The sequence below is a fragment of the Balaenoptera physalus genome (genome assembly GCF_965194825.1).
Source record: "Balaenoptera physalus genome assembly, chromosome: 1".
In the NCBI taxonomy this organism is placed as follows: Eukaryota; Metazoa; Chordata; class Mammalia; order Artiodactyla; family Balaenopteridae; genus Balaenoptera; species Balaenoptera physalus.
Genome location: NC_138882.1, coordinates 152,871,845 through 152,885,577, shown reverse-complemented (window position 1 = coordinate 152,885,577; position 13,733 = coordinate 152,871,845). Strand labels below are relative to the sequence as shown.

Sequence of the window (13,733 nt, the reverse complement as noted above, 5' to 3'; positions counted from 1 at the left end):
ACAGAATTTACACCGCTGGCTTTGAAGATGGAGGAAGGGGCCCTGAGCAAAGGCATGCAGGCAGCCTCTAGCAGCTGGAAAAGGCAAGTTAATGGATTCTCCCCTTGCCCCCAGAAGGAACACAAATCTGCCAACACCTTGATTTTTAACCCAGTGACATCCGTTTTGAACTTCTGACCTCCAGATCTATAAGATAATAAATACATGCTGTTTTAAGCCACCAAATTTATGGTAATGTGTCAGGCAATAGGAAATAAATGCAGTTGCCCATTAAACAGCTGACCAATCATGTATAATAATCCATTATTATATATTCTTAAATATACAAGGGAAAAGTCAATCTCTCTTCATGTCCCAGTTTGCTTCCCTTAACAGAACAAGAGAATTATGTTACTCATTTTACTTCACTTTTGGAGCTCAGAGGTAAATTCATTCTCACCAGTTCCTGGAGAGCAGAGAATGTGTCATATTCATATTAACTTCTCTAGCCCCACTGTCTGGCATAGTAAATATTTGTTAAATGACTGCTCAAGAGTCACAATCCTCCTTAGTCTGGGTTTCTGGTATGTCCTTTCCCCACATTCCTAAGCTCCATTACATTTTATTATACTCTTATATTGTTGGTCCTAAGATATAGGTCTTTGATATTCCCACATTCCCAGATTTGATATTCACGTTTTAATATTTATAAGTGATTCCAAAGCCATGTGGTAACCTCAATGTCATCGAGGCAGCTATGTGGGTGGTTGGCTAGTGAGTGAAAGAAACTAGCTGACTACCAACAGCCTATCTCACCCTAGTCTTATTGTTCTCAGCTCCTGGTTATGTAGGGAGTCACTCTCAACACTATGGAATTTAGGATTTCCACAAAACCCCCTAAGACTCCTCCTATTTTTCCCAGATTTCATCATTCTGCCCAACCTCTCTTTGGAGCGAATGCTTACTTCTATTTCTTTAACTATAAAAAGAGCTGTTGGAGGAGGACCCTCCTTTCCCCCTCCATGAAGAAGACTGTCCATGGAGATCGAGGCTTCTACTGTAGACCTAGGTGGAATGTTTCAAGCCTTAAGCATTAGTAAGTCTGGGCCACATGGACTTTGACCCTGGGTGCATGTTGTAGGAGCTAGTGGCAGCTAGCCACTCATGTCAGCCTGTGATTGGGTCTGTATGTCTATCTGACTTCAGAGTGAAGTATTAGCCAGCTCCAATTCCCTGAAGACTTGACCCATGTGCTTCTTCCTAGTTTTATCACTAAGAAGGCTGTCACATTACTCCCCATCTCTCTGACTCTTGTATCTATCTCTCAACTGGTTCCAGACTTAAGGGGTGAAGACAAGGAGTATCATTTCTTGATCGCCCTAGAACTTTAATGAAAACTACTATTTGTTTAGTGTTTACTCCATGCCAAGGACTATGCAGGTGCTTTATACACATTATCTTTTCAAAATCATCATCAAAGGGAATTCCCTGGCAGTCCAATGGTTAGGACTCCACGTTTTCACTGCCAGGGGCCTGGGTTCGATCCCTGGTCAGATACGGAGATCCCACAAGCCGCATGGTGTGGCCAAAAAAAAAAAAAAAAAATCATCACCAGTACAACAAAACAAGTAGAATAATGGAGGTACATGCAAGCACCGTAGTGACTGAGGGTTTCAGAAGAGGGAGTTGCAGAGAAAGAAAGAGGATGGAGAACAGCAATACCAGGACAAGCCCAGGAGTGAGGACAGTGGCCTTTAAATCCTTCACAAAACACAGAGTTCTCAAACTCTCGATAGAAAACTGTTAGGCCAGCCAGTCCATTCCCCAGTCTCTATACAAGTAACCCCGGACCCATGAGACACTCCGATATTTAAAGTCTTCTTGACAAGAAGGTCACCAAAAAAAGCCTCACTGGTGGGAGCGAGAAGGAGGACATTCTGTCCTTCCACAGTGGAGGCCCCTGCCACCGCGTCCCCTGACAGAGACCAGGCCTGGAGTGAGCTGGTGTGGTGAAGGTCATCAACCTTTTAAACTGTAAATAGAATTGAGCCTGAACCCAGCTGCATGCGGGGGATGAGACCTAAGTCACAGTTCAGCGATTCCTAAGCTCTGTGTCTCAGTGCTTGAGTTTGAAACAAGTCTATTTTTTTTTTCCTTCATGGCCCTTACCACAGATGAAATTAGATATTTTTCACCCATGTACTTAGTATCTATCTCTCCTGCTACAGCGTTAACTCCAGGAGAGCAGGAAGGGTGTTTCCCCACTACTAGCACAATGCCTGGCACAGAGGGAGTATCAGATGAATGTCTATTGAATGAATAAAAGAATGAAGTTTACTGTTTGGCTCTGCACAAGTAACTTGACATCTCTGGGCTCAACCACCCATTCTTTAAGGAGATAACTACCTCCCTGGGTCAGAGGGAAGGTGGGAAGACACAAAGAATGATTTAAAGCACGTACAGGAAGAATTCACATGGTTGACAATATCCATAGCCCTTCTGATCTACTCAAAACTTCACAGTCCTCCTTGGGCTTTCCTTCCCATATCCTTCCCTTGAATTTCACAACATCCCATGAGGCAAGAAGAACAAGGATTATTTTCTCCTTTTGATAGTTGGGGAAATAGGTCCAAATAGGTCCATGGAGGGGAGGGGTTATTCCAGATCACACAACGACTGAACTTCAGGGCGAGCCAGGACTGGAATGCAGGACTCCACAGTGGTGGGTCAGCTCAGTCATCCCACAGACCCCCGGATCCTTCCCTTGGCCAGCACCAGACCCAATAGCCCCTGCAATGGGCCCCACATGGAGGTAGTGGAAGGCTCTCTCCCACTCTTCTCTTCCCACATGTCTCCAGGAGTTGCTTGGCAACAAGCATCCAAGCAGTAAGTGGCCTCTAGTCAAGTGTGTTGCTGTGGAGTTACCAATTCTCCCTCCCTCCACACCTGTGCATGCTCTCACTCTCTATTAATGAGATTTGTCCCCTACCCTCACCACCTCACTAAGATTCTCTTCTCTATTCCACAATAATTAACCTCTCTGGACACAGAAGAGACTCTCAGGAACCTATATGGCAAGGGACCCCAGGGAACAAGGCACTACCAATACCCTCATGATCCCCCAGAGATGACAGAAACTCCTTTTGTGAATGGTCCTGCTCAGTGATGCTCATAACCTCCTCTTCTTCCCTCTCCAGCTTCCACCCTGACAATGGCTTTTTTGAAATCCCCTGGGAGAGATCAAATGAGCTTGAAAAATTTATTTGAACACTTCATACAGTGCTAGTGAATCCCTGGATGCTGTTCCAGCACTTCTGGAATCACAGGTGGGAAACATTGTGAGGGAACCCAGTTACCATTTGCATGAAGATCAGGAGGAGAGAAAGGACAGAACCTAACATTTATTGTATTCCTACTATGTGCCAGGCACAATACTATGTTATCATGTAGCCCCTCCCTCAACAAACCTGTGAGACCTTTACAGTTGAGAATATTATCTATTCATAGAAGTGAAATGACTTACCAAAGCTCACACAACTTTAAAAAATCACAGAACTCTCAGAGAAGTAAATATGTATAAATAGATATGTATAAGAAGATACGTGTTCCTCCCTCTCCCTACACAATTAATTAATCATCAAATTCTGTAAATTTTAATCTTAATTCTCTCTCCTCATTTCCATCACTTATGTCATTTTATCACTTTCTCAGTGTTATGTACTGAATGTTTGTGTCCTCCCAAAATTCATGTGTTGATGCCCTAACCCCCAGTGTGGTTATATTTGGAAATGGGGACTTGAAGGAAGTAACTGAGGTTAATTGAGGTCATAAGGGTGGGGCCCTGATCTGATGGGATTAGTGTTCTTGGAAGAAGAGACTCCAGAGTGCTCGCTCACTCCTCTTCAGTGTGAGCACCAAGGAAAGGAAGTGTGAGCACAGAGCAAGAAGCCAGCCATATGCAACCCAATGGGAGAACTCTCACCAGACATCAACACCTGCTGGCACCTTGATCTTGGACTTTCAGTCTCCAGAACCATGAGAAAATTAATGTCTGTTGTTTAAGCCAACTAGTCTGTGCTATTTTATTATGGTAGCCTGAGCAGACATACATTTAGTTCAGGCCCTTAAACTTACCCAAACCACTAGTTTCTTTGCCTCATATCCATCTACCCTCCCAAACTGAAGCCAGAAATTTTTCTAAAATGAAAATCTGACTTTGTTAAAACCCTTCTATGCTCCCCAATGCCCATGGTAGTAGTCTCCAAATTCATACCCCTGTAAGAAAAATGTAGGCACAGCACTCACAGTATTTGTATATTTACTTAGATTACATATACATATATATTAAACCTACTTCTGTATACAAACGATATTAAAATACATTAAAATGACAAATAATATTTAAATGTTTACGTTTTAATGCATATATGAACAGTACAGAAAATTTTTATTTTTTGCTATAGAAAAGCATGCATGCACACACACACACACGCACAAAACCCTTTGTTAACTTTTTTTTTAGCAAAAGCAGTGTGATTGACTATGTCAGATCTAATTAGATTGTCATTGATTTTACCTCAAAACATGGCTGACAATGAACTTGTGCTAGGTGTCAGTCTAGCCATTTTCTGTGCTCACTTAGGCTTACTATAATTAATATAGTCTTCAATCAGAGGTTTCTTGGTAGGACTCTTTTAAATCCACATATCCATCATGGGGGTTCATTTAGTTAAAATGAGGTAGTACAATCAATATATCCACTTAACTAAGCACAGGAAAAGTGCAAAAGCTCACAACGGGCTGAAAATGAATAAAAGAGTGAGGGAGCCACTACTGCCAACCCCTTAAAGGGCAGAGTATTTCCTCCCACCTGAAGATTTTTTGAGTGTAGGATCTGTGAGCACCAAATGTGGAGATCAAATGAAGATATCCATGTCAATCCATATGGTAAATATTAGTAAACATTTATTTTATATACAAAGACAAGAATAAACTCTAGTAAGTTTCTTCAGTGACCTAAGGAATAATCAGACATGTACCCTCTGGCCCATTTCAAAAACCTTCTATTTGTTGTCCAAGGTCTCCCTGACTCCCAAGTCACCACCTGACAGCCTCTCCAGCAAATTTCTCTCTCAGCATCCCCTCCCTGCTCTTTCCCAGCCTTGCTCCATTTTCACTGTATTGCTCACCATGCCCCAAATATCCTTTGCTTTCAGCCCCCTCTGTGCACTGGCTGCAGGGAGGATGTCAGACTACATAAATGGAAGCACTGGGCACAGAACAGGTACTTAATAAATGCTTATTGATTCTCACCATGAGGTAGTTAAACTAGATCAGTGGTTCTTCAATTTTAGCCAACCTCAAAACCACCTGGGAGACGTGTTATAACACAGATTGTTGGGCTGTACCCCAGAGTTTCTGATTCTTTGGGTCTGAGGAGGGACCTGAGATTATGCATTTCTAACAAATTCCCAGTGATACTGACGTTGCTGATCTGGAGACCACACTTCTAGAACCAATGAACTAAATGGAATGTGTAGCTTCTTGCATTTCTAATGGTTTGATTCCTCAGTGCTTCTAATAGAGACTAAATAAACAAAATGAACTTTTATCTCTATATAAAATAATACTTAACATGATCACAAATGAAAATATGGGCAATAATACTTAACATGATCACAAATGAAAATATGGGCTCTATAAGACCTAATGTGCACAGTGTAGAGAAAAGAGCACATACTTTAGAATCAGAAGATTTGAGTTGGAATCCCAATTTGTAGCTGCGCGGTCAACCTAAGGCAAATTAACTACTCTCTGAATATCTGTCCCATGGGGTTGATTGTGAGATAGTATTAACACATGGAAATAATTTGTAAAAAGAAAAGTACTGTATACAGATTATACTAATAACATATATGTACAATATATTAATGTTGAGTGGACTGATAATAAATAATATATGTTTTGAATACTTTAAATCACAAATTTCTAAAATTTCCAATCCCAGTGCTAATTCAGTATAGAAAAGTATATGATGTACATGTTGCTGTATCATCTCAAATACATATAAATTTTATTAGTACCACTGGTAAATACCAATAATAGTAGCTGTGGTGGCCAATTTCCAAGATAGTCTCCAATGATCCCCACCTCCCAGGATTCATACCCTTGTGTAGTTTCCTCCTACACTAAATCAGTGACCAATAGAATACTCTAATAAGAGACACTGCCACTTCCTGTTTGGTTTCTTGGATCTCTCCCCCTAGGAGATGCCATGAAGACACTCTGTGGAGTGAAGCAGATCTGTGGAAAGAGCCACCTGGCAAGGAATGGAGGCCTCCGGCTAAAGCCAGTGCCAGACATGTGAGTAATCCACCTTGGAAGGGAATCCTCCAGGCCCACTCAAGCCTTCAGGTGACTGTAACCTAAGCCAACATCTGGCAGCAACCTCATAAGAGACCACAAGCCAGAAACCAAGCCACTCCCAAATATTTGATCCACAGCAACTGTGTGTTAATGAATTATTATTGTTGTTTTAAGCCATCAAGTTTTGAAGTGATTACAGAGTGATCGATTATGGATACAGTAGCTAACATTTACTGTGCATTTATTATGTTCCGGGAACTATGCTAAGCACCCAACAACCCTATGACATAGATGCTATTATAATCCCCAAAGAGGAAAGCGTGGCCCAGAGAGGTTAAGTAATTTAGTCAAGGTTCCATGACTAGTCACTGGCAGAACTGAAATCTGAATCCAGGTCTGTAACTCCAAAGCCCAGATTCTTGGTTACTCATCCATATAAGCCAGGATAAAACCTTTTGGACAGTTAAGCTGCAGAAGCAACTGAGTCCCCAGAGGAGAGCAAAACTGTATAAAACCAACAAGGGATAGTCCAGGGGCCAGATACACAATAGCACTGGTGCCTAATGTCATAAAACCCAGAAGTTCTAAACTGGCCCCACCGCCCAGCCTTTGTACCAGCAAACGAGTCAGCTCTTGGGACATTTCTGCCCAAGATGCCCAGGACTCACCCAAATCTGCAGCTTCACTCGCTTCTCGTGGCGGTAGACCGTCTTCACCTTAAAGTCAATACCCACAGTGCTGACGAAGGCTGGGGTGAAGGTGTCGTCAGCATAGCGGAAGAGGAAGGATGTTTTGCCAACACTGCTGTTGCCGATGATGAGCAGTTTGAACATGTAGTCAAAATTCTGGTCAGAAGCATCTTTGACTCCGGCTTTACCATCAGTCACTGAAGCCATCTGCAGGAGAGACCTGTGGTCACTCAGGAACACACCTCCAGTGTCACCCTGGATCACCTAACTTTTAATGGTCACACCGCCCTGCGTACACTCACTCCACACCCCGGCATCACTGAGGAAATACACACTACTCAGAGTCACCCCCTCCCTGCACCTGCCCCAAATGTTGTCTCAGGATTGGGGTGGAACCCAGATCCTCCCGTTCATCCCTTCAGCAAATATTTACTGAACACATTGTTCTGGGTCAAGCCCTGTGCTGGGCACAAGGAATACAAGTATGAATCAGACATGGTGTCCGACCTCTGAGTGGCCACAGATTAGAGTAAAAAACTCATCAACACAGAGTAACAAAGCAGTGGATAAGTGATAAGACAGAGGGAAGCCTTGGCTGAGGAAGCCCATAAGAAGCACCTAACCCAACCTGGAGGCATGGTGGGCAAGGAGAGGCTCCTGTAGGGGTAGCTCCTAAGATGAGTTTGGAAAAAAGGCCAAAACAGCAAGTCAAAACAAGGGAAGCAATCACAACGACCTCATACCATCCTCCACTCTGCTGCTAGTCGTCTTTGTTTGTTTACAAAAGAAAATCTCTCCTTTGAAAGTATATATCCATTACAAAACGTTAGAAAAAAACACAAGAATGTAAAACAGAAAATTTTAAATTACCAGACACAGCATCCACTCAGAATCTGCCATTGTTAACATTTGAAGTTTATTTCCTCCTTTATTTTTTCACACACCAGAGTGCCGTCTATTTTGAAATTATACCTTATTATTTAATTTAAAAGGTAATACATTGTAGTATACCTAGGCCTTAATATTACCAGCAAATATTTGTCAAGTACTCATTTCCCATGAGAGATATGATGGTGACAATAACCATATAACAGTTCCCATTTATTGAGCACTGTGATATTGTGATATAATAAAAGACATGTATTTGGTCTGGGTTCCTGGTTCCAGGCAGAGCTCCTGAAACCTTTGCAATCTCTGGAAGTACAAGTGATAAGTGTCTTGCTGTGCGCTGATGAGATGCCTGGTGGCTGGGGCTCCAGGACAGCCTCAGAGTGGGGGCTGGTTGCCAGAGGCACCAACCACATGATTAGAGGGTTGGAACTTTCAGCACCACCCCCTAACCTCTGGGGAGGGGAGAAGGGCTGGAGATTAAGTTGATGACTAAAGGCCAATAACTTAATCAATCATGCCTACAGTAATGAAATCTTCATAAAAAACCCTAACCAAAGCGGTGTGTAGATCTTCCAGGTTGGTGATCACGTTGATGTGCTAGGAGAGACCCTGGAAGCTCCAAGACACCCTTTCCCCCTACCCTGCCCTATGCATCTCTTCCATCTGGCTGTTCCTGAGTTGTATCCTTTACACTTTTACAATAAACCAGTAATTAGTATTAAAAAAAAATGGTAATACACACACTGAAAATAATTCAGACAAACTTTACTATTTGCAAGTATTACTTTATCACCATCTGTAATTTGCATTCTTTTCTTAACTTTTAGCATAAAAGGTAGGTAATATGGAACCTAAAGGTTTACAGTGAAAAGTAGGTCTTGCTTCCACCCCTGATGCCCAGTCTCTAGGTCCTCTCCCCAGAGGCAAACATGTTAACGATTTATGTATCCTTCAAAGATAGTCTTTGAATATATAAGCACAGAGGTCTGTTCATACTTTATATATACATATATATATACATATATATGTATATATATAAATGATAACATACAATACATTCTAGTCTATATCTTCCATGTAAATTTTAATAGCTTAGATAATTAGTTTTGTATCCTGCTCCTTTTCACTTAACATTATATCATATACTGAGACTTTAAAAATTCTTCGTAAATATGATTTCAATTGACTACACTTTATTCCATCCTATGGTTGTGTCATATGACCAATTCTTTAAAGTTGTATATTTATTTTTCTGTTCTTAATTATAAAAATTAAGTTGCAGTGACCATTTCTTTACATATTTGTTCTCTTTCCTATTTATTTCCTTAGGAGAGATTCCTAGAAATGGAACCCCTGGTCAAAGAATAACTCTACTGAAACACAGATTTGATCCTTACCTCAATTTCCTTTATCTTATTTTATTCTCTAGATAGACCTGGGAGATAAAACTGGAAGGACAAAGATTACTATCCCCATTGGATCAAGAAGGGAACTGAGGGCCAGAAATTATAAGGATTTGCCCAAGCCTCACAACTAACAACTGAGACTAGACCTAGTACCATGAAGTAATATGGGAGAGGTCAAAATTCCTGCTCTATTCTTCAGCTGAATTCTTGGGTGAGTCATATCAGCTCTCTAAGCCACAGCATTTTACCTTACAACAGAGAAAATACCACCTACTTCACTGAGCTATGGTACCAATAGAGTGAGCAGTTACCATATGTAAATAATCTGGCATGGTTTCTTGATCTATGGGAGGTACTCAATAAATATTAATTCACTGGCTTTTTAATTCACTTCTGCAGTCAAATCTTGTTCAAGTGCCCTCTCCCTGATCTGGGCTCCATAATTTGAGCCTGTTTTACAATTAACTGTCTGTCTCCCCTTCTGGATTCAGCTGAGTTTTATCCATCCTTACACCCTGTCAACACTGAACCTAGAGTAAATCCTTGGGCATGTTACTCCTTTCAGTAAACATTTATTGAACATTTGCCATGTGCCAGACTATTGATGTAAATGTTGTACTATTGGTTTTCATTTTTCTGATGCAGCTGTTTGCACTCTTAGATTACTGGAATTAGAAGGGATTTTAGAGTGGCAGCTTTATCATAACAAAAAGCCTGGCTACTGGTCCCAGCTTTCCCAGTAACTCAATGTATGAACTTGGACAAGTCACCTAAACTCTGAGCTTCAATGTCATCATCTATGATATGATCACATTACCTACTGCAGAAGGCTGCTGTGATTTTTAAATAAGAAAATGTAGGAAAAGGAGAAGTAAAACTGTCACTGTTTGCAGATGACATGTTACTATACATAGATAATCCTACAGATGCCACCAGAAAACTTCTAGAGCTAATCAATGAATTTGGTAAAGTTGCAGGATACAAAATTAATGCACAGAAATCTCTTGCATTCCTATACACTAACAATGAAAGATCAGAAAGAGAAATTAAGGAAACAATCCCACTCACCATTGCAACAAAAAGAATAAAATACCTAGGAATAAACCTACCTAAGGAGGTAAAAGACCTGTACTCAGAAAACTATAAGACACTGATGAAAGAAATCAAAGATGACACAAACAGATGGAGAGATATACCATGTTCTTGGATTTGAAGAATCAATATTGTGAAAATGACTGTACTACCCAAAGCAATCTACAGATTCAATGCAATCCCTATCAAATTACCAATGGCATTTTTTACAGAAGTAGAACAAAAAAATCTTATTTGTATGGAGACACAAAAGACCCCGAATAGCAAAAGCAATCTTGAGGGAAAAAAACAGTGCTGAAAGTCAGGGAGGACTCCCTGACTTCAGACTATACTACAAAGCTACAATAATCAAGACAATATGGTATTAGCACAAAAACAGAAATACAGATCAATGGAACAGGATAGAAAGCCCAGAGGTTAACCCACGCACTTATGGTCAACAAATCTATGACAAAGGAGACAAGGATATACAATGGAGAAAAGACAGTTTCTTCAATAAGTGGTGCTGGGAAAACTGGACAGCCATGTAAAAGAATGAAATTAGAACACTCCCTAACACCACACACAAAAATAAACTTAAAAAGGATTAAAGACCTAAATGTAAGACTCCACTGGTTTTTCAGATAAAACATATCAATAAAGTGTAGGGGGCTTCCCTGGTGGCGCAGTGGTTGAGAATCTGCCTGACAATGCAGGGGACACGGGTTCGAGCCCTGGTCTGGGAAGATCCCACATGCCGCAGAGCAGCTGGGCCCGTGAGCCACAATTACTGAGCATGTGCATCTGGAGCCTGTGCTCCACAACAAGAGAGACCGTGATAGTGAGAGGCCCACGCACCACGATGAAGAGTGGCCCCCGCTTGCCACAACCAGAGAAAGCCCTCGCACAAAAACGAAGACCCAACACAGCCATAAATAAATAAACAAATACTTAAAAAAAAAAAGAGACCTAAATGTAAGACTGGACACTATAAAACTCTTAGAGGAAAATATAGGAAGAACACTCTTTGACATAAATCACAGCAAGATCTTTTTTGACCCACCTCCTAGAGTAATGGAAATAAAAACAAAAATAAACAAATGGGACCTAATGAAACTTAAAAGCTTTTGCACAGCAAAGGAAACTATAAACAAGACAAAAAGACAACCCTCAGAATGGGAGAAAATATTTGCAAATGAATCAACAGACAAAGGATTAATCTCCAAAATATATAAAGAGCTCATGTAGCTCAATATTAAAGAAACAAACAACCTAATCAAAAAATGGGCAGAAGACCTAAATAGACATTTCTCCAAAGAAGACATACAGATGGCCTAGAGGCACATGAAAAGATGCTCAACATCACTAATTATTAGAGAAATGCAAATCAAAACTATAATGAGGTATCACCTCACACTGGTTAGAATGGGCATCATCAGAAAATCTACAAACAACAAATGCTGGAGAGGGTGTGGAGAAAAGAGAACCCTCTTGCACTGTTGGTGGGAATGTAAATTGATATAGCCACTACGGAGAACAGTATGGAGGTTCCTGAAAAAACTAAAAATAGAATTACCATATGACCCAGCAATCACACTACTGGGCATATACCCAGAGAAAACCATAATTCAAAAAGACACATGCACCCCAGTGTTCACTGCAGCACTATTTACAATAGCCAGGTCATGGAAGCAACCTAAATGCTCATCGACAGACGAATGGATAAAGAAGATGTGGTACATATATACAATGGAACATTACTCAGCCATAAAAAGGAATGAAATTGGGTCATTTGTAGAGACATGGATGGACATAGAGACGGTCATAACAGAGTGAAGTAAGTCAGAAAGAGAAAAATAAATATCGTATATTAACGCATATACGTGGAATTTAGAAAAATGTTACAGATGAACTGGTTTGCAAGGCAGAAATAGAGACACAGATGTAGAGAATAAACGTATAGACACCAAGGGGGGAAAGCGGAGGGGCGGTGGTGGTATGATGAATTGGGAGATTGGGATTGACATATATACACTAATATGTATAAAATACATAACTAATAAGAACCTGCTGTATAAAAAATAAATAAATTTAAAAAAAAAGAAAACGTATATAAGGGTGCTTCATACCTACACTGTGTGGAGAAAACTACACCTGGCCTTGCGTAGAATCAGTTGGAAAAGTGCCTGCCTTTATTAGCTATGTCTGCCATAGGTGCAAGGCAAGAGTAAAAAATAGTTTCAGCTCCTGGTCTGATCCACTCCCTGTCATTTTCAGGTGAAAAAAATTGAGGCTCCACAAAGAGAAGTGATTTGTCAAAGGTCATACAGCAAGTCAGTTGGAGCATCATTACTAGAACTTCTGTCATCTGATTACCCCCAGGTTGGACTGGGCTTAGGGAAAATAAAAACTACAACAATTTTAGGGTGAGTAGAAAAGCATCCCCAGCACCCTGAGATCTCTTTCCTAGCACTTGCCATACTGTACTGTCAACATTTGTTTATGTGCACACAGCATAGCTTTCCCAGAAGGTGGTATGAGAACAGGGAGAGCTGAGAGGTACAGCTGGAAGGCAGGTTCATGTGGATGCCCCCAAGGGGATCTTCTCAAGAGGGGGGCAGGGGCTACACAGACATTTGGAAGAGAAGTAAAAACCACCCCAGCAGGCAGCTGCCTGAGGCAGATCTGAGCAGGCAGGTCAAGGCACGGTGGTGTCTGCAGAACTGCATTTGTCAGATAAGCATCAATCAGATCTTCTCTCTCTTTTTTGACAGTCACATAAATGACAGAGCTGGGTAGCTCACTGTCTTCATGACAAGCAATACAGATGAAGGCCCAGGGAAGTCATATCTGGTCCCAGGCTGGGGGAAAGAAGGAAATGGCTCCTCCAAGGGTTGGTGTGAAAAACAAACAACACTTTGAGTCTGATAAGCATGTAAGGAAGAACCTGACTTCAGCCAGGAAAGAGGAGGGAAGAGGAGACAGCCTTAAAATCCAGCAAGAAGAGATCAAGTGAATACATGTAGTGAAGAAGTAAATGGATGAACTTCTCTTTTGAAGGAAAGAGCACAAGACAAAGTCAGAGACACCTGGGCTGAGCCCTGGCTCTCTAAGCAATTGTGTAACCTTAGGCAGATCACACCCTGGGCCTCAGTTTCCTTATCTATAAAATGAGTTAATAAAGTGACTTCCGGGCAAACTATTGGAAGAATTAAAACCAGTACATGAGAGAGTGCTTTGTAAACCCCTTTCAATTCTTTTCTTTTTCTTTTTTTTTTTTTGGTCTGTGTGCTTCATGTTTTCTTCTACCAAATCATCCTAGATAGTGGAA

The 13,733-nt window shown here is 41.0% G+C and overlaps 1 protein-coding gene across 2 annotated transcripts in view; it reads right to left on the bottom strand.

Moving 5' to 3' along the window:
* RAB3B (RAB3B, member RAS oncogene family) overlaps nucleotides 1-13,733 on the bottom strand; it is a 67,696-nt gene that overhangs the window by 46,524 nt on the left and 7,439 nt on the right. For both annotated transcript variants that reach the window (XM_082430843.1, XM_082430842.1), the window contains exon 2: nucleotides 7,014-7,241. In XM_082430843.1, the coding sequence (XP_082286969.1) occupies nucleotides 7,014-7,241 (228 nt within the window). The remainder of the gene's footprint in view (nucleotides 1-7,013; nucleotides 7,242-13,733) is intronic.